The sequence below is a fragment of the Trichosurus vulpecula genome, chromosome 7 (assembly GCF_011100635.1).
Source record: "Trichosurus vulpecula isolate mTriVul1 chromosome 7, mTriVul1.pri, whole genome shotgun sequence".
Taxonomy (NCBI): domain Eukaryota; kingdom Metazoa; phylum Chordata; class Mammalia; order Diprotodontia; family Phalangeridae; genus Trichosurus; species Trichosurus vulpecula.
In genome coordinates, this window is record NC_050579.1 from 127,963,297 (window position 1) to 127,990,757 (window position 27,461).

The window sequence follows — 27,461 nt, forward strand, 5'->3', positions numbered from 1 at the left end:
CAGAGTAAGGGTGGGAGCTGCGGAAGTTTTGTATCTTAAAAATGGGCTTGGTTGAGAACAGGCAGGTAATTGATGACAGATGTGGGAAAGACACGTGGAAGAGGGCGTTCCTAATCAGACCTAGATATGGTGGGGAAATTCTCTGGGTCATTTATCAATACCAGGCTCAGATGGGGGCCCGGGGCGGGGCAAAAAGAGGGGGAGGGAAGTTTCCTTATGAGGATCAAAAGTTGGGTGATTTTTTTTTTTTTATTCACAGTAAGAGACCTCAGGGATGAATAAGGCTTGAAGTCGTTGCAGTTGCCGATAATTTTATCCAATTAGGAGCCTCAATCATTTAACCGCTTGACGCAAAGTCAGAATGAATCAGGATTGTAGAAAAGTAAAAGCTTTCTGTCGTTGCTTGTATATTTATGGGCATTAGGACCACTTAGCTAAATGACTCCATATTGGAGTCCTATCATTATAATTACAACATCAAACAATTAAAAAAATCACAATAATCTTTCTTTTTTTCCCCTCTTTTCCTCCTTCCTTTCTTACTTCCCTCCTTCCCTTCTTCCTTTCTTCCTTCCTTTCCTTCCTTCCTTCCTTCTTTCCTTCCTTTGCTTGAGCTGCCTTATTATCCAGGAGAGGATGAAATAACATGGGAATCAAAATCAGCCAAATGAGAGGCAATGAGTGTTGCTCAGATTTGACATACTAGTGATTCTTTGCCATGTCCACTGGGTGAACTTGAAACATCTCTGCTGTGCCAGCTTAAACTGATTCATACCTGCCCAAAATGGACAGAGCCTGTACAAACATCCTGGCTCTGGGTGCTCTGTATTCCTCCTATTTTCCTGCCTCCCTTTGTTATAAAACTATATAAACCACCCTAAACCTCCAATATTTAGAGAAGCAGACTAAGTTTTGCTCTTATCCACCCACATATGTGCTATACTAGCTCAATAAATGCATCTGGCTTTATATTTGAACTATTCATTCGATCCCTTTGTTCAGGTGGACACCGTGCCTCAGTTAGTCAAATTGCCAATTAATCCCTCCCTCCCTCCCTTCCTTTCCTTCCTTCCTTCCTTCCTTCCTTCCTTCCTTCCTTCCTACCTACCTCCCTTCCTGCATCCCTTCCTTCCTTCCTTCTTTCCTTCCTACCTCCCTTCCTCCCTTCTTTCCTCCCTCCCTTCCTTCCTTCTCACTATCACTATTCTTTGGGATCTGCTTTCTTTACTCTATGCCTACAGAAAATACTAACATGCTGTTCCAATATAAAATCATGACTAGTGTCTGGATATTTTCACACTTCTCTTCAGTTTTAATTAAGCAAAACTGGAGATTTAAAGCTAGAAAGAACCTTAGTGGACCAACCCCCTCATTTCACAAGTGAGGAAGAAGATTGGGAAAGGTGAAATAACTAGAATTTGACCATAATTTTAGTATTCTTTCCACCGCAACATACATCCTGACTATTTTCTCACAAGTCCCAAAGACACTAATAAGATGCTTCCTCTTGCTTTATTTTCTGAATTGAAGTTTGCTTTACAAAGGGCTCTGGTTTTAAGACTCCAAAGACCTGGGTTTGAATCCTGACTGCTCTTTTCTGTGTGATCTTGGGCAAGTCATTTAACTTCTCTCAGTTTCATCATTGGACGGGATCATCCCTAAGGTCTCTACTATCTCAGACTCTATTATTCTGCTTCAATTATTTTCCTGAAGCTTTGATTTTAAATAAAAGCCTTTGCTTCTGGATTTAATAAGCAAAAGGAGACTCGGACAACACCCTGAGATCAGGAGATAGGGTTATTTCTATAGGCAGCGTAATTCTAGGAGCATGGACAAGATTCCCAAATCACTGTGAACATAATGGAAAGAGCACCTGCTTCAAACTCTGGATGTCCTATTGTCTGCCAATAGATTCTTTTTTTTTTTTTTTGCAATTGGGGTTAAGCGACTTGCCCAAGGTCATATAGCTAGTAAGTGTGTCAAGTGTCTGAGGCCGTATTTGAACTCAGGTCCTCCTGACTCCAGGGCCGGTGCTCTACTCACTGTGCTACCTAGCTGCCCCTGCCAATAGGTTCTTATGCAACAAAAGTGAGGAATCCAAATTAGGGGATCATTCATAGATAATCTCTATGGCTTTCCCTAGATCTTAATCTTTTAGGCATTATTTTCTGACCATTTTCCCTTGACCTCTTGAATTCCCCATCATTAGAATTTCCTGTTCCTTTCCCTTCTCCCCTTTGCACTTTACTTAGTGAAGAAAGATATTCCTAGGAAGCCCCAGATTAAAGATGAAATGTGACTTGGGGGAGGTAGCTCAAAAAGCCTCTCTTATTATTTCACTTTTGATTAATTTATTAGATTGACAGAGCTCTTCCAAATATGTCATCATCTGTTCCGTGGCTTCGATGTCCCTGGTGTTGCTCTTGCTGTCACTTCCTTACATAAGAAAGGACGCTAGAGTAGTGATATATGACCCTGGGTGATAATGACATGTATTGTATTTTTTATACGTGGCCAATGTAGGAATTTGTTTTGCTTGACTATGCATATTTTTAAGAAGGGTTTGATTCTCTCTCTTTTTTTAATATTGAGGGTGTTAGGAGGGAGAAAAAAATTAATTTTCGTTCATTAAAAATTAATTTAAAAACCCTCACTATACAACATGAAATGCACTGGGAATTATACATACCAGGTGGACCAGATCATTGAGATCTGGCACTCGGTCCTTCCAAAGGAGGAAAAACCTGGGATTTCTGCTTTTTGTTCTCTTCCAATTTTTTTTAAGTCACTCAAGATCCATCTTTTTCATCTTAATTACTATGTACATCAGATTCCTCAAATTGGCAAGATTGGAATTGTTTAATAAAGGTCCTAATGGCATTTAAACGGTTAACAATACCCCCAGAGGATCCTTTAGATCTTGACACAAAGAGTATCATGTGATAGGATCGCTGTCTACAAGAATTCCTTTCCTTTGCCTTCTCACATAGGTCAGGCTGGTTTTTCCTTGAAAGATGACAAAGTGGTCCCCAGGACTTGATTGACCCAGGGGGCTAAATCTCAAGCTGTGCCACTTTTGACCCAACTTCTGGCCATATTGACAAAGCTTTCTGGTCACCTAAGAGAGTAGAAAGGCTTACCCATGTGGAGCTGGTACCCTTCAGACTTGGCGAATGTCCCAGGACCATTGGAATTACCATATTCTGTACTTTCCATATAGAAAGGGGGCAGAACTGCATTTTCTCAAGCTAAGTGCTGAAAGTATCTTTGTTGAATATCTTTTCTATGTGACAGTCAATCAACTCTCCTTTTGTTAATCACACACACACACACACACACACACACACACACACACACGCATTTACTTATTAAAGAATAGATCTCCCAATCTTACTGAGGCTGAAAGTACAAAAGCTTCTCACAGTCCAATCTTGCTATGAGTTGTCAGAGCCTTGAGTGGCTCTGTTTTTGACTTGGGCAAGTTTTCTCTTGCTTAAGCAATCTGGTTCCCTCCTGCCTCCCTTACTATATTACGGCAGAAGTTTGTTCAGAGGTTGGATGGGCACACACAATTTTAGCTCAGAACTCCCAAGTTTAAGAGATCTGCCTGTCTCAGCCTCTCAAGCAGCTAGAGCTAATGGCATGGGCCACCGTGCCTTAGCCTTGTTAATTGCTTACTGAACTACAGGTACCTTATTTTGTTCTAATACCAAACCTAAGCTGAGTACCAGTCAGAAACTGGCCTGCTTGTAATAAAACTCTGCATCCCTTGCTGGAAATTTCAACCTGGATGAACATAAATCAGCAATGTAATGGTAGTATTTATACACTTACAAATGAAAAGAAAATATAGGAATTCTTTCCAAATTATAATCTCCATAAAAACAGGTATTTTGGTCTTTATTTCTCCTTCAATGCTTGGTACAGTGTTCTATACATCGTAGAGATTAGACATGTAAATGTTTAATAAGGAGGAGTTATTCAAACTCAATTTGTTTTCTATCTCTGCCTCAGGGGTCCACTCCTGTGTGAATGAGCTAAATAATAATTTACCATTCCATCAGGTTAATGATTATTAAAACATCACTTTTTACAGCATAAGATTTTTCATTTACAAGTAAGTGTTCTTCAGACAAGGTTCATGGCAGTGTGAGGTCAATGGTACAAAGCTCAGAAACTCTGATGGGAGTGTGAAGTAAATATTTAGGCCCTTTCCATGCTTGGAATTTGCCTGTGTGGCACCAAGCATCTCACATGCCAAAGAACTCTTACTTGGCAATAAAATATTAGCAAGAGTAAAACACAAGGAGTTGATTAGGGAAGCTAGGTGGTTCACTGGATAGATCCTTGGTCCTGAAGGCAGAAAGAATTCCAAATCCAGTCTCAGACATTGACTAGCTGTATAATGCTAGGGAAGTCTTTATTTCACTATCTGTAAAAATGGGAGTAGTAATATTACCTATCTCCTAGGGTTGTTAGGCAGATCAAAGGAGTAACCAAACTTGATAGGCAACATTTTTTCTTAAGGGTGAGACTAGGGGAAAAAAAAACCACAGGGGAATTCCTACTTGTTTACTCTTGCCTCTAATCAGAAACTCTTGTTTGATTAAAAGGTTTAATTGACTAGATGCTCCAGGCCAGCAGATTACCTTGTTCCCAGAAACAGGTGATGTTATGTTATGGGGATGACATGGTTGAATTTGCACTTTAGGAAAATCCCTCTGGCAGCTGAATGGAAGATGGGCTGGAGTGGAGAGAGACTTGAAGCAGGCAGAGCAACCAGCAAGCTATTATACTAGTCTAGGTGTAAGAAGATGAGGGCTTGCACAAGGGTAGTTGTAATGTCAGAAGAAAGAAAGGGGTATATTTGAAAGCTGTTGCAAAGTTAGAAGCAAGAGGCCTTGGCAACAGTTTGGATATGGGGGTTAAGACACAGCAAGGAGTCAAGGATAACATCTAGGTTACAAGCCTGGGTGACCAGTGATTATGGTAGTATCCTCAAAATAATAAGGAGGTTTGGAAGCAGGGAGAGTTTAAGGAAAAGGGCAATGAGTTTTGTTTTGGATTTGTTGAGTTGAAGATATCTACTGGACACCCAGTTCGAGATGTCTGAAAGGCATTTGGAGATGCAAAACTGGAAGGTTGGGGTAGGATAGGTAGATCTGAGAATCATCAGCATAGAGATATTAATTAAATCCATGGGAACTAATGAGATCGTCAAATGGAGTAGTAGAGAGGGAGAAGGGAATAGTGTTCAGGAGGGCAAGATCTAGATGAAGGACCGCTCAGGTAGGAGGAGGACCAGGAGAGAGCGGTGTCCCAGGAACCTAGAGAGAAGAGGAGGAAAAGGTGTTCAACGTTGTTGATGGTTGCAGAGAGGTCATCGAGATTGAGGTTTGAGAAGATGCCATGGCCTTTGGCAACTAAAAGATCACTAGTAACTTTGGAGAGAGAAGTTTAGAGGAATGATGTTAGAAGCTAGATAGTTAGGGGTTAAGAAGAGATTGAGAGGAGAGAAAATGACATCCAAGGTAGATGGCCTTTTCAAGGAGTTTAGCCATAAAAGGCGGAAGAGACATAGTACCGCAGTTAGTGGTAATGGAAGGATAAAGTGAGTTTTTTGAGGATGAGAGAGACATGAGAATGTTTATGGGCTGTAGGCAAGGAGCCAGTAAACAGGAAGAGATTGAGTGATAGAGTGGGGACAACAAAGGGCACAATATGTTGGGGGAGATGTGATGGAATGGGATCATTTTTGCAGATAGCGGCGTTTGACCTTGCAAGGAGTAGGACTACCACTTCATATGAGGCAGGGGTGAAGGAGGAGATAATGGCAGAAGATATCTGAGTGATCTGAGAAAGAAGGGAGAAGAAGGAACTCTGGGTGAATGGTTTCATTATTTTCTGTAAAATATGAGGCAAGCTTCTCAGCTAAGATGAGGGGAGAAGAAACTATAGGAAGTTTTAGAAGAGGTGAAAACATTTAGAAAAGCTGCTGTGGAGAGTGGGATGGTGAGTTGATAAGGAAAGTATAATAGTATTGTTTAGTAGCAGTGAGGGCCCAGTTGAGGTTTTGTAACATAAATTTTTAGTGGACCCAGTCGGAACAGCTGTGTAATTTTCTCCGTCTTCATTCAGCAACATGCATAGAAGAGCAAAGGTTATAGATGGTGGAGTGATTCAAGGCTGAAGCTTGGCAGGACAGTCAGCAATATAAGAGGGCCAGAGACTCAAGAGAAGAGGAGTTGCAGAGTTAAACTGGTTCACCAGAGGGTCAAGATGGTAAGAAGAGGAGAGAGTGGCAAGTGTGGTGGTGATGGCCTGAGAGATCTGAGGGGTCAAGAGATTGGACGTGATGATGTAAATGAGTAATAGAGTTTGTTATGGGAAGGTAGGGGGGAGAGGTAGAAAGCCAATGCGTTATGGTCAGATAAGGGGATTTCTGAGTTCTTAAACATGGAGGTAGAACCATCTTTGTGTGGGAAGCGAGTTGATTGATGAACTGCATGGTTAAAGTGTCTGAAGGAACAATGATACACGTATGTTGAAATCCCTTAGTATAAGGCCAGGAGTTGGAGAGGAAGAAAGATTGTGAGCCAGGTATGGGACTCATTGAGGAAGGAGCTTGCTTCTAATATACAGCAAGAATAGAAGTATTGGTATTTCTTCCCAACACCTTGGAGACATTCTTTCCTCTATACCACCTCAGTTACTAGTGAAAGTGGGTTCAGATTTAAGTATTTTCTAGATAACATCCTTCACAACAAGTTCATGTGCAAAGGTAGCATTGCTACTAGATGAGTCATTTCTCAGATACCATTGGGAGGGGTATGGAAGATTGTTCTTTTCTTCAGGCATCGATGCTAGCTGGGCTAGCTATAAAACCCATTATAGACTCGACTCCTGGACTTTCTTGATTTGCTTTCCTGACCTTTCAAAGCTAACAAGGTTCTAGTCATCTTCTTTATCTAATATGAAAAAAAATTTTGAGAAAAAGAACCATGGCCTGTGTGTCACCAGGCACATGTTAGCCTTAGATAGGGCTCTTCTTCTCCCCTTATAGAATTGTCTCTCATCCCTCACCTTCAGAACACCACCAGCAGGAAGGAGTCAATAGAAATCAAACAGAGAGGAGAAATCCAACCAAGAAACAGAGAATAGGCCAAATAATGCCTTTTGGATATAACTCTAGTTCCAGCTAAACAGCCACTGCCAATTAATTACAATTATTATATAGTTAGTAGACTAGAACTAGTTACTTATCGTCTATATAAGCTTCACTGTCTTTCCAAGCATTTCAATTACACGTCATCACAGCTCTCCTGAATATAAGCTCTCCAGTTTCATCAGCAGGGGCCATCACTTCAGCGGTTCTCTGAGGAATTCTTAAGGCCTGTACAGTGGCCAGTCCCTCATTACATAAGTATATAGCTAATATATACAAGATGAATACAAGGTGATCTTGGAAAGGAGAAAACTGGCAACAAGGGAAATGGGGAGGAGGTAAATAATAATTTAGTAGGAAAATACTACCCTATTAATACACATGAATGACTTCATTACTTCCCTTTCAATAGTTCTGATTTGGGCTTGCAAAAATATAAAAAAAATATTATGTGTACTACCTAATTCTTCCTCCTTCTTTCAGATATAACAGTTGTCTTGCACAACCTTCTTTCTCAATGTTGGATTGCATAATGTATTTACTGACATACCCACTAGCTGACAATGACTCACTGTGTAGCTATGTTCCAACGTATAAATACGCTGGTATTCATTCTCTCTATTTCAGAGACACTCGACTCCAGCCATGGTTACTTCCTGCTTTCCCATTTGTGTGATAGCTTTGGCAGCCTGTGTCCTCAATGCTGGTGCCTTAGACACATTCATTGCTGCTGTATATGAACATGCGGTTATACTAGCAAATAGCACAGAAACACCCGTTTCCCAGGAAGATGCCCTGACATTGATGAACAAGAACTTAGATGTTTTGGAGAAAGCCATCAGACTGGCTGCTGAGAAGGTACAGTTCCTCACTGGGTGAGATGTTGGGGCATAAAGAAGAAGTTGGAGGGCTGTGTGCTTTTGTTTGTATTGAGAAACTGCTTTGATTTTTATCAGATGTGGTAGGAGTGGAAAGAATGCTGGATTGAAAATCAAAGGGTTTGGGTTCAAATTCTGACTCTCCCACTGGGAAAGCCCATCTAACATCTTTGGACCTATTCTGGTTTTTGAGAAGATTGGATCAGATGGTCTCCAAGTTTCCTTATAGCTTTATAGCAATGATCCTGTGATCCTTCATAGAGATTTGAACCTGACTAAGATTCTTGAGAAATCGGTTCAAGTTTTCTAATTAACAATTTGTATAACCTTGGGCAGATCACTGACTTTCCAGGCCTCTGCCTTTTCTTGTGTGAGGTAACAAACTGTATCTTTCTGGACCTAACATTCTATAATTCCATTGTTTTGAGCAGGGTGCACAAATTATTGTGACTCCTGAAGATGGAATTTATGGCTGGTCTTTCACAAGGGAAACCATTTACCCCTACCTAGAAGACATCCCAGACCCTCAAGTGAACTGGATTCCATGTACTGAACCAAACAGGTATTTTAATTATTGGTATTGTCTGAACAAAGAAGATATGGTTCTGTAAAATGTACAGTGATCTAAAGTGAATTTGTTAACTCTGGTTATACTGGAGGACCTGGGTTCAAGTCTTGCCTCTGACACTTACTGGCACTTACTCTGAGCTAGTCATTGACCCACTCCATGCCCCAGGCAACTAAGACTATAAGAGTAAAAGTAGATGCCAATCTGTACTAGTAGAGGGTGGTTCTTCTTTGGTAGTTCCTAATACCACAGTAATCACAGGTCCAGTGCCATTCCATAATATTTATATAGAATAAATTAGAGGTGATAGAGAGGAGGTATGGTATACTGGATAGAAAGGTATCACCAGAATCAGGAAGACTTGGTTTTGTCCTGCTGCTGACACATACTAACAGAATGCCCATGGACCACTTAACACCATTCCCTCTCACCCAGTACCCAGGCAATTCCCTACCTTTGAGTTACAGATGAGTTGAGCTGCTGGGATCTATACTAGTGGACTCCACACTTATCATTGGTTCACTTCACCCATGAAACAATCATTCCAAACTCCCACAAAAATTAATTTAAAAATATGCAAAATCTATAGTATCTGTGTGACAGGATGCTGTGCTCCCTACATATCACACTATAGAGTAGCTTTATTCTTCAATCATTCACCAAAAATATAAACCCTGAGAGCCAAGTTCAAAAGATATTATAGCACTAGTGAACTCGGAAATAGCTTCTGTTTAAATCTTTCACCTCCATACCAGTGCTCTCCCAGTAGGGCTGGGAGTTTAAGAAAACAGGCTCCATCACACCAGAGCTTATAGCCACAGTGGATCAGGGACCCTCCTCACAGTTCTAGGGCAGACAAGTGCTTGTGGTCACTTTCAGACGAGAGCACAGGCCAGGAGAGTAGTAAACACCTTTCCTCAGATCATACCACCTTGGAAGAACTGAAAACTTATAGGTCCCTAGAAGTATCACTGAAAACAGGTGCAGAAAACCTCTGAAGCTTGGGACAGTGCACCCTCCAACCTGGAAGTAGTGCCCTACTGTAACAAAGAGTTAAAAATCAAGTAATAAGCTGGGAAAATGAGCAAACAACAGAAAAAATTCTGACCACAGAAAGTTACTATGGTGACAAGGAAGATCAAAACGCTTAGAAGGTAACAAAGTCCAAGCTCCTACATTCGAAGTCTCCAAGAAAATTATGAATTGGTCTCAAGTCATGGAAGAGCTCAAATTTTTTTTGAAAATCAAGTAAGAGAAGTAGAGGAAAAATTGGGAGGAGAAATCAGAGTGATGCAAGAAAATCACGAGAAATGAGTTGACAACTTGGTAAAGGAGACACAAAAATACTGAAGAAAATAGCATCTTAAAAAACAGGCTAGGCCAAATGGTAAAAGAGGGGAAAAAATGCCTTAAACAGCAGAATTGGCCAAATGGAAAAAGAAGTACAAAAGCTCACTGAAGAAAATAATTCCTTAAAAATTAGAATTGGGGAAATGGAAGCTAATGACCTTATGAGAAATCAGGAAATAATAAAACAAAACCAAAAGAATGAAAAAAAAAAGACAACAATGTGAAATACATCATTGGAAAAATAACTGACCTGGATAATAGATCCAGGAGAGATGATTTTAAAATTACTGGACTACCTGAAAGCCATAATCAGAAAAGGAGCCTAGACATCATCTTTCAAGAAATTATCAAAGAAAACTACCCTGATATTCTAGAACCAGAGGATAAAATAGAAATTGAAAGAATCCACTGATCACCTCCTGAAAGAGACCCCAAAATGAAAACCCACAGCAATATCATAGCCTAATAGGACAGAAAAGGAAAATTACAAATGGTGGAGGGGATGTGGGCATTAATGCACTGTTGGTAGAGTTGTGAACTGATTTAATCATTCTGTAGAACAATTTGGAACTATGCCCAAAGAGCTCTCAGATGAAGGAGAAAATATTGTAAGCAGCCAAAAAGAACCAGTTCAAGTATTGTGGAAGCATAGTTAGGATAACACAAGAATTAGCAACTTCTACGTCAAAGGATCAGAGGGGTTGGAAAATGATATCCTGGAGGGCAAAGGAGCTAGGATTACAACCAAGAATCACCTAACCATCAAAACTGAGTATAATCTTTCAAGGGAAAAAATGGATATTCAATGAGACAGAGGACTGTCAAGCATTCAGCATTCTTAATGAAAAGACTGGAGCTGAATAGAAAATTTGACTTTCAAATACAAGACTCAAGAGAAATATAAAAAGGTAAACAGGACAGGGAAATCGTAATGGACTTAATAAGGTTAAATTGTTTACATTCCCACATGGTAAGATGATACTTGTAACTTTCATTATTAGAGCAAATAGGAGGACTACATATAGACAGAGGGCACAGGCGTGAGTTGAATATGACAGGATGTTATCTAAAAATATAAAATTAAGGGGTGAGAGAGGAATGTACTGGGAGAAAGGGAAAGGGAAAGGTAGAATGAAGTAAATTTTCTCCCATCACAAAAGGCAAGAAAAAGCTTTTACAATGGAGGGGAAAGGGGGGGAGGTAAGGGGAAATGAGTGAACTTTATTCTCATCAGAATTGAGTGCAAGAGGGAATAGCATACACATTCAATTGGGCATAAAATTCCATTTTACCCTACAAGAAAGTAAGAGAGGAAGAGGATAAGAGAATAGGGGTTGAAAGAAGAAAGGGTAGACTGGGGGAGGGGGTAGTGAGAAGCAAAATATTTTTGAGGAGGGACAGGGTGAAAGGAGAGAGAGAACAGAATAAAGAGGTGGGAGTAGGATGGAAGGAAATACAGTTAGCAATAGTAATTGTGAAAAAATGTTTTGGAAGCAAATTTCTCTGATAAAGACCTCTACAAACATGTAGAGAACTGAGTCAATCAAAATAAGAGCCATTTCCCAGTTGATAAATGATCAAAAAACATGAACAGTTTTCAGTAATGAAAGCTAGCTGGTAATCAGAGCTATCTACGATCACATGAAAAAAATTTCTAACTCACAATTGTTTGGAGAAATGCAAATTAAAACAGTTCTGATGTAGTACCTCATACCTATTAGACTGGCTAATAGGACAGAAAAGGAAAATTACAAATGGTGGAGGGGATGTGGGCATTAATGCACTGTTGGTAGAGTTGTGAACTGATTTAATCATTCTGTAGAACAATTTGGAACTATGCCCAAAGAGCTTTAAAACCACACATACCCTTTGATTTAGCAATATCACTACTAGATCTGTATCCAAAAAGAGATAAAAAACAAAAAGGAAAAGGACCTACATATACAAAAGTATTTATAACAGCTCTTTTCTGTGGGCACAGACTTGGAAACTGAAGGGAAGCCCGCAATTTGGGGAATGATGGTGAAACAAATCGTGGTATGTGATTATAATGTAATACTATTGTGCCATAGGAAATGATGAGTAGGAGGCTTTCAGAAAAGCCTGGAGAGACTTGCATGAGCTGATGCAAAGTAAAATATACCATGTACAAAGTAATAATGATAGTGTTAGATGATCAGCTGTGAATGATATAGCAATACGATAAGCCAAGACAACTCCGGTGGACTTGTGATGAAATATGCTCTCCATCCTACTGATGGTATCTGACTACAGATTGAAGCATACTTTTTTTTTACTTTATTTTTCTTGAGGGTTTTTTTGTGTATGTTTCCTTTCACAACATGACTTATGGAAATATTTTGCTTGACTATACATGAATAACCTATATCCAATTGCTTGCCTTCTCAATGAGGGGGGTCAGGAAGGAGGAAGGGAGAAAATTTGGAACTAAGAGTTTTAAAAATGAATGTTAAAAATTGTTCTTACATATAACTAGAGAAAATAAAATACTAAACTTAAAAAAATGCAAAAAAAATCTAAGTTTTCCTTTTGATAACTCTTCTGTTCTTTCTCTTTGGAATTATTTCCTTTTTTGTCTTGTTATATATAAATATTATGGAATGGCACTGGACCTGTGATTAATGTAGTAGAAGGAACTATTATTTTCACTTTTTTGTTTTTTTTCCTTTTGTCCTATCCCTTCTTTCACAACACGACTATTGTGGAAATATGTTTTACATGATTGAGGCTGTATAACCTATTTCATATTGCTTTATGTCTTGGGGAGGGGAAAGGGAGAAAAAATTGGAACTCAAAATCTTTTAAAAAGAATGAATGTTCTTCTTCCCTCTTCTTTCCTTTGGGGTAAGATACTCAATTGGGTATGTATGGTATTCCCTCCTCAGGCCCAATCTGATGAGAGCAAGATTGACTCATTCCCTCCTCACCTGCCCTCTCCCCTCCTCCCACAGAACTGCTTCCTCTTGCCACCTTTATGCGAGATAATCCACCCCATTCTGTCTCTCCCTATCTCCCTCTCTCAGTATGTTGCTCTCTCATCCCTTAATTTCATTTTATTTCTTTTAGATACCTTCCCTTCATCTTCAACTCACCCTGTGTCCTCTCTCTCTCTCTCTCTCTCTCTCTCTCTCTATATATATATATATATATATATGTACACATAGATATATACATACATACACATTCAATTATATATATATATATATACACATATATATATATATACACACATAAACATAATGTTACACATGTGGCCTATGTTGAATTGCTTGACTTCTTAGGGAGGGTGGGTGGGAAGGGAGGAGGGGGGAGAATTTGGAACTCAAAGTTTTTAAAAACAGACGTTCAAAAACAAAAAAAAGTTTTTTGCATGCAACTAGAAAATAAGATACACAGGCAATGGGGAGTAGAAATTTAGCTTGCCCTACAAGAGGAGAAGGGAAAAGGGGATGGGAGGGGAGTGGGGTGACAGAAGGGAGGGCTGACTGGGGAACAGGGCAACCAGAATACACGCCATCTTGGAGTGGAGGGGAGGGTAGAAATGGGGAGAAAATTTGTAATTCAAACTCTTGTGAAAACCAATGCTGAAAACTAAATATGTTAAATAAATAAATTAAATTTAAAAAAAAAGAATGAATGTTGAAAACTGTCCTTACATGTAATTGGAAAAAATAAAATACTATTCAATAAAAAAAAAAGAAATCAGGCTTCATTCACACAAGTGTTCTGGACTCACTAAATCAAATTTTTTCATAATCTGAATATTATTTGACATGTTGCCTTTTACAGAGGAAGATGGCACATACACACATAGGGAAAGAACTTTCTGCTTTTACAATGAATGTTTTATTATATTCAGGACCAGTTTATTACAAGTTTATTAAGTTTATTACAAGCAAAGTTGTTACACACCATTTTTTTAATCCCACTGATGCAAGTAGATTTTTAATATATAAGAGTTCTTTGAGTATGTCTGGCTTCTAATAACCTTTTAGACACTTAAATGTTATTAACATATACCTTTTTTCATATAAATGTTTTGTGCCTACAAAATGCAAAACAGATGCCAATCTGTACTAGTAGATGGAGTTTCGTCATTGGTAGTTCCTTCTACTACAGTAATCACAGGTCCAATGCCATTCCATAATATTTATATATAACAAATTATAAATGATATGAGATGAATATGTTAAATTAAAAATTTCTACTTATTTTTAAAGTAGTACCTTTAATGGAAGGTACCAAGTCTGTTTACCTGTCCATTGAGGGTGTTGTCATGATTGATAGGGCCATTATAGGTGTACTCTGCTTTGAATAAACCAGTACAATACCTTATATGAAACAATGCATTTGCCAAACACTATTTGTAGGGTATTTACTCACTTTACAAAGGCTTTGCCATACTTTCCCTTTGAATAGCAAGCTTCTTTAGTGCCTTTAAAATGTGACTTCAGATATCACATCTCAGGGATACTTTCTGTGCATAAAATCAAGTTCATATGTTGAATTTGGTTACTTGGTACTTGCTATCTCCTGGAAATCAAAGTCTAGAACTACTAACAGTGTACAGAGTCAGTGAGAGTTGCATAACCCTAACCCTCTGTATTGGTCTCTGAACAAAATTCATTGAATGTTCAAATATTTTGTTATCACAGACCATGTTGCAATGACAGTACTTAGCCGATTCTTGGAGCCTTTCCCAGTGTAGAGAGCATTTAATGTATACTTTGGTTGTGATTCAGGAGGATTCATGGTCCTGAATTTTTCTTATTTCCCTAAATTGATAACTCAAAAAGCTGATGCAACTAATATAACTGAACACTGACGATAATCATCTCCAATCATACAAGGTGTTACAGTTACAAAGCATTTACTTATGTTATTTCATTAGCTCACCAAAACAAACCTTTGAGGTAAGCTTGGTAAGTATTATTATCCCTATTTTATAGATGAGAAAATTGAAAGTCTGAAGAGTAAAGTGAATTTTCCAAGGTTACACCCGAATAAGTGAAAGAGCCAGGATATGAACCCAAGTCTTCTGTCTCAAAGTCTAATTCTCTTGCTACATTTTCTGTGTATTATTTTATCTTAAAGAGAAAGGTAGGAGGGAGATTTACTAAAGGACTGCATTATAAAGAAGAGTTATTGTATAAAGAATGCTATCCAGCTCTTCCTAATTTCTAATGAGAAGAGCTTATTTAGGAAAAAGAAATAGTGTTCAAAGAAGGATTTAGAGGTAGCTTGGAGTAAAGGAAAAAATGCTAGAATTCAAATTTTGGCTTTAATGTTGACTACTTGAGAGTCCTTCAGCATGTCACTTGAATTCTCTGAAGTATTTCCTCAACAGCAAAATATATGAGATTAGTTAGGTTTGAAGATCTTTTTCCATTCTAAATCTACTAATTATCTTTGAAGTAGAGGACCAGAGGACTCAAGAAGGGCAAAGCAGAATTTCAGAGTCAGAAGGAAATCGGTGATCATGTTGTCCAAGACTCCCCTCTACAACATATCTGTCAAGAAGTGATTCAGCTTTAAAATGTATCTAAGTCTAAGACAATATGGTTCAGTGGACAGAGTTTTGGACTCTGAGTCAGGAAAGCCTGGGTTTAAATCCTGCCTCAGATACCTACTAGCTATATGACCATAGGAAAGTCACTGGTCCTCTTTGGTCTTCAGATTCTCATTTGTAAAATGAAGGAATGAAACTTAGGGTTTCTTTCAACTTCCTTCCCAGTTCTTAATCTATTGTATTATGACCTGATGGTCCAGAGAAGGAAGCAGTGATTACAAAGTACTTCATCATGAGCAAGTTATGCCAGAATTGCCTTATTAGCATTTTGACGCTAGACTGATAGATCAGGAGAGTACTCTGAGTATAGTTTACAATGATTTTAGCAAGGATTTGGAACTGGTTGAATGGCTGGACTCAAAAATTAATTAATGGTTCAATGCCAGCTTGAAAAAGAAGTCTTTTTGTGGTGTTTCTCAGGAATATGTCAATAGTCAACAACTGATAAAAATTTAAGTACCTACTATGTACTAGGTACTGTATTAAGGAGTGGGGATACAAATATGAAAAAAAGAAAGACAGTTTCTGCCCTCAAAGTGCTTACAATCTAATGGGGGAAGACAACACAGAGGGAAGCTGAAAAGATCTCGGAGGGAGGAGGAAAAGGCAAGGGACATGAAGGCATGATAGAGAAATCAGAAAGTCCAAAAATAGCACATCCAGAACATGTGCTTAACCGTGTTCTGTTTAATATTTTTATCAGTGATTTGGATAAAGTCATAGAAGGAAAGATTATCATTCAGATGGTTTCAAGCTGGGAGATATAGCTGGGAGATATATTGTCAGGATACAAAAATATCTTGACAGATTAGAGCATTGGGATGAATTTGATAAGATTAATTTTTTACAAATGATTTTTATCGTAGACTTAAACATGACAAGATGGAATTCAGCAAAGATTAGTGCAAAGCTTTGCATTAGGGTTAAAAAATCAGCTTCACAAATGTAAGACAGGAAAATAATGGCTAGACAGAAGCTTTGGTGAAATAAGATCTGGGAGTTTTAATGAATTACGAGCTTTCAAGCAATCAGTATTGTGATGGACAGCACAAAAAAAGCCCCTAATGTTCTCTTATGCTACAATAAAGGAGGAATTCAGGACTAGAGAGAAAAATAGACTTGGGGGGCATATGGCAGTTAAATTTTTGAAGGTCAGTCACATGGAAAACAATTATTACATTGGCTTTGCTTGGACCAGAGGGCAGTACTAGGAGCAACAGGTGGAAGATCTGAAGGTGGAGATTTAGGATGGATGTCAGAAGAGACTTCCAAACAATTAGGACTCTTGAAAAATGGAATGGGATGCTTCGGGAGGGAGTAGGTTGTACCTCCCTGGAGATCTTCAAATTGGATGACCAAGAGGCTGTATTGTGTACTCTCTGAGGTCCCCTTTATCTCTCAGATTCATCACTCTATGATAATAACATTGATTTTCAAGAGAATTGGGGCCACAATGAAAAGGGATCATGTGGAGCATTTATACTATTTTGCTAGATGTGAAATTCTTATACCAGCATAAGATGAACCAGAACAGAAACATTTGACTTGGACCAAAACAATTAATCTATTCTGTGATAAAACCAGGACTAGAATTCAAGTCTCTGGGCTTCAAATCTACTGCTCTCACCAGAAAACAAGGTTTTAGTAGTGATGATGGCTATGCTGAACCATTTACTCTGTTTCCAGTTCTTCTAACCTGTAGTACATAATGCATATTTGATTTGTAGGTTTTGGACAGATTATTTGGGCATGAAAAAAAATATTTTCAGCTCTGTACCATAACTGAAATTCTAGGCCCTACCTTTGGTCACCAGCATGAGCCACAGTAAGAGAAAGTGCTATTTGTCTTTTCACCTAAAAAATAAAAAGATGCATTTCATTTCTGTCCTACCAGGTTACACTCTAACATATCACTCTTGGGTTATTAAAGTAGACTACAGTTAATGGAAAGGTAAATGTTAATAAGGGCCAGTGTTCATATTATCATGGGTTTAGAGCTGGAAGGCTCTGAGAGAAGTAAAGTGACTTACTTTCCAATATATTTAACTTTGGTGACTCTTAGGCTGTTAAGATACAATACTTTGTATGTAGGACCAACAAAACAATTATAGCAAAAACTGTTGAATTTAAATTTGAACTAGATTTGGCCGCGCACCAGTGCAAAAAAGACTCAGCTGCCTGGCTAGAGAGAACTCTATCTTTGTGGCGGCAAATATGGGAGACAAGAAAGAATGTGATGCCAGTGACTCCAATTGCCCACCAGATGGCCGGTACCACTATAACACTGATGTGGTGTTTGATTCAGAAGGGAAACTGGTGGCCCGATACCATAAGGTGAGGAGTGATTTTGTATAGCAAAATAATTCACATTTATTTCTTATTGATTAAATTCCTTATTTGATGAAGAGATGAAGGTTAAACCCTGTATAGCATCATGTAAGGGCTCTGATCATTGATAAGAAAGGATCAGGAGCTACTTAAATTGGATTTAATAATAGGATTTCTGGGCTTTTTGTAAGCTATGGAAAGGAAGTAGAACTACCATACTATACAGGTCACCCCATCCAACAGCTTTAAGACAGTATAACCCAAAGTGAAAACCAGCTAATGTCTACATTATTCAGGACCCCCCCACCCAAAAAAAAACCAACTCAGGTGTTGATTAAAAGAAAGGCTTATTGACTGAAACTAACCTTTTTGACTGTCAGTATCAGGTATGCATAAACACAGTAAAGCACTAGCATTAATGCTATCTTCATGCTTCATATAATAGGTAGGGCTTTTTAATGAGAAGATATAAAGAGTAAAGGGAAACAGTTAGCTTCACAAAATTCTAACCAGCATTTTCCATGCCAGGAGCAAGCTTCCAAAAATCAACTTGAGGCAAACTCCGTAAAATGGAGTTTCCTCGGAGAAACAGGATGAAAATATGATCAAATCAATTTTGAACACAAATTCAACTTTGAATTAGGGGACAAAGGCCCTAAGACACAACAAGACCATTCTACTTTTACATTTTGGGTGAAGGGGAGGAGTTTACCTGGCAGAGGAGTCATGTAATCTGGTCACTTGCTATTTTAAATAATAATTCTTGCTAATTTTATATTAAATTCAGTAGTGTCTATGCTTCTGAAGGAATGTAAACGCTGTCAGTACCCTCTAACCTTTAGCATACTGGGCCAAAGACCTGATTGCCTAGCCCAGCAGTGGGGAACCTAAGGTCTTGAGGCCACATGTGGCCTTCTAGGTCTCTAGGTGTGGCCCTTTCCCTGAATCTGAGCTTCACAGAACAAATCACTTTAATAAAAGGATTTTTTTCTATAAAACTTGGACTCAGTCAAGGGCCTAGAAGGCTACAAGTGGTGTCAAGATCATAGGTTCCCCACCCCTGGGCCTTAGCCTCAGTTACTGGACTAGAGAGTAATGAAACTCAATATTTGAACATGAACAACTTTGAAGAGGAATGAAATGGTCAGACCTATGCTTACTTTGTCAGCTGAGGAGAGGATGGATTGAAACAGGGATACATTTGAGGTAGGGAGGCTAAGTAGATGGCTACTATCGTAATCTAGGTGTAAAGTGATGAGGGCCTTCACCATTGTGGTGGCACTGTGAACGGAGAGAAGGGGACTTACGCAAGAGATATAGGTAGAAATATCTATGCAAGATAAAGATATAGGAAAGGCAGAAGTGCTGAAATTCACACAGACAGGTGAAATACCATGTAAAATTTCCTCTTATGAGTATATACCAGCTTTATGCAACTCTCTTGACCCATGTATGAAGGAAACATTCATATGATATTAAATACACAAAATATTTGGGAGATTGCCTCTAATTGTCTTTTCTCTCCCTTTCATTAATAGTACAATCTCTTTCTACCTGAAGTACAGTTCAACTACCCTAAAGATCCATCACATGTGACCTTTGATACACCCTTTGGAAAGTTTGGCATTTTCACTTGCTTTGACATATTGTTTTATGAACCTGCTGTAGTCTTGGTGAATAAATTCGAAGTGGACAGCATACTATTCCCCACAGCCTGGATGAACACTCTGCCCCACTTGTCTGCTGTTCCATTCCATTCATCCTGGGCTAGGGGCATGAGAGTCAATGTCCTTGCAGCAAATCTTCACAAAACCATCGCTCACATGACAGGTAATTTAAGATATTTCTGATTTCACTCCCTAATACTCAACCATTAACTTTTCAGACTTTTTAACTCTACTTATTACAACACTTATGCTTTGTAACAATTTATGTTTAGGCAATGAAGGATTCCTCTGTCAGATGAGGGAATTTAAGCTTGTAGAAATTAAACAATTTGTTCAAAGCCGTAGAATAGCTAATATTATTTTTGTGCTAGATTATTTTCTAATCTTTTGCTTAAACTTTGTTATTAAACTAAGTTATAATTAGAATAATTATCAAGTTATCAAGATGATGAATAATATCTATCTAGTACTGTATAATGGATTCAATATACTTACTTAGATGTAGAAAGTTCTGGGTAGGAATGAGTCCCAGTTTTACCATTTACTATTTATATAACCTTGGGAAGGTAACCTATCAATCCTTAGTTTTCTCATGTTTAAGATGAGGAGAAACCTTCAAAGACATGAAATTTTATTAGTTTTCAGCTTCAAAGAATTGTCAACAAATTTTGATTCCATTCAATAAAGAACAAAAAACTTTAAAAAAAAAACATGATCCAATGAGAGATGTTCTAGTACTTAGTAATCATAAAGTGCAATATAAATAAAAGAACTCAGGCTTCTTTTTATATTATTCCAATGTTATTACTCCTTTCACTAATGTAAATAATAGTAATTCTCTTATCTATATTTTAATCCTGGTACCTTCCATATCTATTGTTCGCATTAGAACGTGAGTTCTTTGAGAGCAGGGAGTTTTATGTTTTATTTTTTATTTCTCTTTTCCAGTGCTTAGTATATTGCTTTGTGCATAATAAATGCTTCATTCATTCATTCACCCATTCATTCATTCATGAGCAGTTTGTTCAAAAACATGTCACCTTAGAACCAAACTTCTGAAGTTGAGGCACTCTTTATTTAGCTAGATTGGTCCTTGGATAACAGATATGCCATAAAATGACTACTGTAAGCTAGCATTTTCTCTGAAGTCTCTATAGTGACCCTGTTTCTTTTTCCTGTTTCTAATAGCTCACGATTCTATAACGCTTTAAAATGTAAAAAGCACTGTCCACACTGCTGCGTGACCCTTGGCAAGTCAATTAATCCTTATGTGCTTTAAACATTTCCTTAGGATTTTTCTATTCGGTCAAAGGTTTTGTTGCCTGCTGGCAGAGAGGGCTCTGGCTCTGGGAAGTCCACTCATTGATATCACAAATCCTTCATAAATTCCTGTATTCCTAACAACCCAAATATGAGAATGCTATTCAAGTGCTTTGCCAACTTCAGAGATTTAGACAAATATCAGGTATTGTTAGTAGTAGTAGTAAGTAGTAATACTAGTGGTAAAATGATTAATGGAAATAGTATCCCTATTGTATAGAGGAAGAAGTATAACACTCAGGTTAAGTGATTTGCTTAGGGCTACACAGCTGGTGTCAATATCAGGCTTCCCATGCTCTTGTGACCATAAGACCAGTGCTCTTTCTAGGAAGAATTTTTAATGATGTAATAATTTTAGATTTTATTCCTTAAGTTCAACTGGGAGACACTTAGCACTCTGAATTTGTGGCAACTTAAAAAATAAATAAATTCAAGGAAGAAACCAAGTTTTGTTTAGTTTTGTTTTGCCTTTTAATAAAAATGTGTTTTGTTATCCTAAGGGAGTGGAATCTATGCACCAGAGGCAGTTAAAGTTTATTACTATGACATGGAAACAGAAAGTGGCCAACTATTGCTATCAGAACTGAAGTCAAGGCCCCGAATTTCTTCCAACTACCCTCCAGTGGTAGATTGGAGTGCCTATGCCAAAAATGCCAAGCCATTCACTTCTGATCAGCCAAGCTTCCCTGGACTTGTCTTTTTTGATGAGTTTACCTTCATTGAACTTACTAAAGATGTAGGAAATTACACTGTTTGCCAGAAAGACCTCTGTTGTCACTTGAGCTACAAGATGTCTGAGAAAAGAACTGATGAAGTCTATGCACTAGGGGCTTTTGACGGCCTTCACACTGTTGATGGGGAATATTATTTACAGGTAATACTACTTTTAAAAATATCCAGAGTGGATTTTGTTTTAAAAGTGTGCTGGATTTAATTGACCAGTAATTTTATTTTCATTAATTTGAATTAAATTTTATTTAATAATTAATAAATTTAACATGTAAGTCTCAACTGTCCTGCTTGTCTGCTTTTTCCTAAAATGTCTTTTGTTCTCTTCTGTCCATTTAAAAATGTTTCCATGATTCCCTTGTATTATTAATAACCAATCACTAATATGGGGGGAATCCAGATTTTCCCCTATTTCCCTTTTCTTCTTTTTTTAATTTTGGGCAGCATTATTGATAGCTTCTTTCACAGCCCCCCTCTTACTTCCAAGGAAAGAAAGAAAACCATTCACTGTAGCAAATAAGCATAGTCAAGCAAAATGAATCCATACATTTGCTATATCCAAATATGTGTTTCATTCTGCACCTCAATTCCATCATCCTTCTGTCAGGAGGTGGGTAACATGCTTCATAGCTAGTCTTTTGGAATCATTATGAGTCATTGAAATGATCAGAGTCCTTAAGTTTTGCCAAGTTGGTTGTCTTTGCAGTTGTTGTTAGAGGATAAATTCCTTGCCAAGTTCTGCTCACTTCACTCTTTACAAATTCGTTCTTGTCTTTCTAGTTTTCTCTGAAATGATTCCTTTCGTCATTTCTTATGGCATTATTCTATTACATTCATATACCATACTTTGTTCAGCCATTCCCCAACTGATTGGAACCCCTCTTGTTTCTAGTTCTTTTTTATAACAGAGCTGCTGTAAATATTTTTCCTTTTTCCTTTTTCTTTGATCTCTTTAGGGCATAGGCTGGGTCAAAGGGTATGTACAATTTAGTGATTTTGGGGGCAGAGTTCCAAATAGCTTTCCAAAATGAATCAATTTACAATTCCAATATACCTGTCTTCCTGTAGTGTCTCCCATAATTCTCTCTCTCTCTCTCTCTCTCCCTCTCTCCTTCTCCCTCTCCCTCTCTCTCCACCCCTGCTAACATGATAGGTGGGACTGTTTAGTCTACATTTCTCTAATTATTATTTGGAGCATTTTTATATGCTTGTTGATATCTTGGATATTTTCCTTTGAAAACTGCTTTTGAACATTTTTCTATTGGGGACTGGTTGTCATTCATATATATTTGAATCACTTCTTTGTGTATCTTGGATAGGAGACCTTCGTCAGAAAAAACTACAAGGATTTCCCCTTCACCCTCACCCCAGTTAGTGGTTTCTCTTCTAATTTAAACTGCATTGATTTTGTTTGTACAAAACCTTTTCAATTTCACGTAACCAGAATCATCCATTTGTTTTCTATGCTCCTTTCTATCCCTCATCTACTCATAAACTCTTTTCATATCCATAGCCAAGGAAGATATTTTCTTCTTTGCTTCTCCAATTTGTTTATAATATGACCTTCTATAGCTAGGTAAAGCTCCTGACTGTTAAAACCTCAATCTCTTCCTATGTTAGTATGATTCTGCTGGGGGAAAAAATCTTTCTTTTCATTTTCATATCATTCCCTAACATTTTTATCTTTTCCTACCCAGATATGCACATTATTGAAATGCCAAACAACTGACTTAAAAACCTGTGGCACACCAATTGCATCAGCTTTCACCAAATTTGAAGCATTTTCCCTCAGTGGCACATTCACTACCAGCTATGTCTTCCCACAGTTAGTGCTAAGTGGGACTCAACTTGCATCTGAACAACACTATGAGGTAGGATGGTGGTTTGAATATTTATGAATAATAATAATTGTCATCTATACTGTGCTTTAAAGTGTGCACCTTTTTTCAGTTGAATCTCATAACAGCTCTGTATGGTAGTCACTGCAGGTATTATTTTACAGGTGGGGAAACTGAGGTTTGATAAGGTTAGGCGACTTGCCCATGGTAGCTCTTTAGTATCAAAAGTAGAATCATGACCCATGTCTTCCTAAATCTAGGTCCAACACTCCATCTACTATGTCATGATGCCTCCAAGAAGGTTGATGTGTTTCTTTGAACAGAGCAGTAACAGGATGGGATTGGTGTAGAGAAGGAAATATGATTCCAAGTTGTTGAAGCATCATTTTGCTTACATGTAGTACCCCCTACTTTGATTCTTGTAAGCAAAAGAGAATGTTGAAATCATTTGAGTTGGATGGTAGGATGATGTAGCCAAGGTCCTGGTTAGTGTCTGGTGAGACATACAGAATTTGTAGAACTTGGTGGGTGGAGGGCAAGAAGGGGAGAAATCTCGGAAATACTTTAGTACCACCCTTTCATTTCACAGATTTGGAAATTGAGCTCGAAGAGACCATAAGTGTCATAGATCCAGTTGTGGTAGACCCATAATTGGCATTCAGGTTTCTTGTATCTGAGCAGGCCAATGGTCTTCCCACTGTATCATTGCTCCTCCGTATCACAGTTGTGTGGTTGTCAGCATCTACAGACTCATGAAAGTTGTAGTAAGGAACAGAACTTATCATGATAAACTGAGGCATCTAGGTGGCACAGTGGATAGAGAGCTGTGTCTGGATCCAGGAAGACCTGAGTTCAGATTTGGCCTCAGATACTTACTAGCTGTAGGTCTCAGGGCAAGTCACTTAACCTCCACTTGCCTCATTTTACTCAACCATAAAATGGGGATGATAACAGTACCTACCTTGCAGGGTCTTTGTGAGCATCAAATGAGATAATATTTGTAAAAGTTCTTCACATAGTGACTGGCATATAGTAATCACTATGTAAATACGTTTTCCTTTCTTCTCCTTCTAATCCCCACTAATAAAATGCTATCAAGCAATGCTGAAGGAATAAAGTCTAACAAATCCATGCTGCAGTGATATCAGTGATATCCAGGTCAACCATAGGGGATAAGAGATGAATGAAAGAAGTTAGAAGTTAGAAGTGGTGTGGAAAGTGATGTTTTTAAAAAAAATTTAAAATTTTTTTTGTGATTTTTTTTTTTAATTTTGAGTGTGGAGGGCTACCTGAATATCCAATCACTTTCCAAGACGTAACATTTCTAACTCCATTTCTCTTACTTCTACCCTCTTCTTGCCATTACTACCTTAATTCAGGTCATCACCCCCTGTGGTGGGGGTGTTATGCTCCTACCCACGCAAGTTATTCCTTAAAAGGTATGAAACCATCCTTGTATGTTGATTGGCCAAGGTGAGGCTATTGCTATTACAGCCTAGTTACATCAATACAAAACAGTCATAAGTAACTACAGGCATCTGGTGCTTGGATTACAGGAGAATTCAGAGGCAGAGGAGCTTGGCTTGTACAAATCAACTTGGCAAGTCCTCAATGCATATCCTTGTTCATTATCCTTTTCCTGTTATGGCAAACTAAATCTCCTTTGGTTAACTATTGAATCACTTATGATTGCCTCACTTCAGTCCAATATCAAACATAAACTACTAGGCTAGAGGACTGGTCCGAACCAGGCCTAACCCAAAACATACAACTTGCCTGAACTATTTCAACAGTCTCTTAATTGATAATCTTGCTGCCAATCTCTTCTCTCTCTAATCCATCCTCCACACAGGTACCAAAATAATTTTTCTGAAACACAGGTTTGACCATGTTACTCCCTTTCTCAAGAATCATAAGTGGCTCTTTTTCTTTGTTTGTCTTTTGTTTTTTGGCAGGGCAATTGGGGTTAAGTACCCCACAGCTAGTACATGTGTCAACTGTCTGAGGCCATATTTGAACTCAGGTCCTCCTGACTCTAGGGCTGGTGCTCTACTCACTGCGCCACCTAGCTGCCCCATAAGTGGCTCTTTATATAAGTGGCTCCTCAGCTTGGCATTTAAAACCCAGTGTAACCTGGGTGCAGTATGCCTTTCTAGACTTACTTCCCAGTCACATACTCCCTCTTAGAGCCAAACTATCCAACTTACAATTCTGGGGATATCTTTGCTACACATCTTTGCACAGGCTGTGCCCTGTTTCAGGAATGTGCTCCTTCCTCTCTGCCCCTTAGTATCATTAACTTCTTCAGCTTAGTTTGAAAATAGGTGACACAAGGCTGGAGATTGTGGTAAATTTCTTCAGCTGGATCATTTCGTGTTTTATTGGAGATTAAACCTTATGTCACAATTGACTCATTGTCTTTATTTTCTTTAACTAGGTATTGAGTGATGGTCGGCTGGAGAGCAGAAGTGGTGTTCCATTGCCCATTTTAGAGGTGGCGTTATTTGGGAGAGTATATGAGAAGGACCCTTTCCCAGGACAGGGTGATCATTCTTGATACATACTTTACAAGAGACAGCGTAGAAAGAATACAGAGCTAGGAAATGGCTTGGGTTCCAATTGCTATTGGTTTCTAATCAGCTACCAACTTGGACAACTCATACACACACAAACACATGCATATGCATACATATATGCACATATATATATATATATATATATATATATATTACTTGGGTCCATTTAGATATGGATTTCTTGTTTTTTATGTGGCAAGAACATTTCATTTTTCAAAAAATTGAGATAAATAATAAATTATCTATTGATTAAACCTTCAGTGAAATGCCTTTTAATTTATAACTTATTAGACTCATGTGTCTGGGAATTGTAGAGTTAGACACCTTAAGTTAAAATTGAGATTCTATTATGAATAGTAATGAGTTCAAATTCCAATTCAGATACTTAACTAGCTGTGGGACCTTGGACAAATCATTTTAACTCTCTCACCCTAAGTCTCCTAATCTGTGAAATGGAGGTAATAATAGCACCTACCTCCCAATCAATTAGTCAGTCAATCAATAAACATTTATTAAACACCTACTGTGTGCTAGGCATGAGGTTGTTGTGTGCATCAAATGAGATAACATGCACGCTGCTTTATAAATCTTAAATCATTTTATAAATGCTATTATGGCCAATTTTATTTTTTCCAGGCCCACCACAGCAGGTAGAATTTAGGAGAGATGTCCTACTAAATGTCTTTTTTAGGAAGAACCTGACAAAGCAATCATCCTTTCACAGCAGAGAGTCAGAAGCTGTACCAAATATTGCTTTTCCTTCTTTCAAGACCAAGGAGAAACATGGCTAAGAAATTACCAGTGATCTAGGAAGTTGCTTTCCCTTCAAGCTCCCTCCATCTTGAAAAAAAAAAACATTTTATGTTGTCTAAAATTGGGACCTAGACGTAATTTTAGCCTACTTCCTACCCCTTGCATTTCACATCAAAAACTCCTAATTCCTGGGAATTCTCTTTGGGTAATATTTCTTGCCTCCTCCTCCTCGTCCTCCTCCTTGTCCTCCTCCTCCTCCTCCTCCTCCTCCTCTTCCTCCTCCTCCTCCTCCTCCTCCTCCTCCTCCTCCTCTATCCTCCTCCTCTTTCTTCTTCTTCTTCTTCTTCTTCTTCTTCTTCTTCTCCTTCTTCTTCTTCTTCTTCTTCTTCTTCTTCTTCTTCTTCTTCTTCTTCTTCTTCTTCTTCTTCTTCTTCTTCTTCTTCTTCCTCTCTCTCTCTCTCTCTCTCTCTCTCTTTCTCTCTCTCTCTCTCTCTCTCTCTTTCCCATCACACCTTATTATCCTGATTATCTTTGTTTTGAAGGGCTACATTTTCCTTTGAGGCTTTGCTTGTAGGTATTTTCAAGTTATCTTCTGCTATGTTTGGGTTTTGAGTTTGCCTGTCACAATAGTAGTTCATTATGGTTGAGTTATTTTTTATTTGCTCATTCTTCCAGCCTCCTTCTTGACTTTGGACTTTA

At 38.2% G+C, this 27,461-nt stretch overlaps 1 protein-coding gene across 1 annotated transcript in view; it reads left to right on the forward strand.

The window, feature by feature from the left end:
* LOC118858128 (vascular non-inflammatory molecule 3-like) overlaps window positions 1–26,263 on the forward strand; it is a 33,069-nt gene extending 6,806 nt beyond the window's left edge. Inside the window, exons 2-8 of the mRNA XM_036768584.1 lie at window positions 7,793–8,023; window positions 8,475–8,605; window positions 17,693–17,885; window positions 19,418–19,709; window positions 21,367–21,740; window positions 23,293–23,466; window positions 25,871–26,263. Of these exons, the coding sequence (XP_036624479.1) occupies window positions 7,811–8,023; window positions 8,475–8,605; window positions 17,693–17,885; window positions 19,418–19,709; window positions 21,367–21,740; window positions 23,293–23,466; window positions 25,871–25,990 (1,497 nt within the window). The 5' untranslated portion in view covers window positions 7,793–7,810 and the 3' untranslated portion in view covers window positions 25,991–26,263. The remainder of the gene's footprint in view (window positions 1–7,792; window positions 8,024–8,474; window positions 8,606–17,692; window positions 17,886–19,417; window positions 19,710–21,366; window positions 21,741–23,292; window positions 23,467–25,870) is intronic.
* Window positions 26,264–27,461: the final 1,198 nt, after the last annotated feature.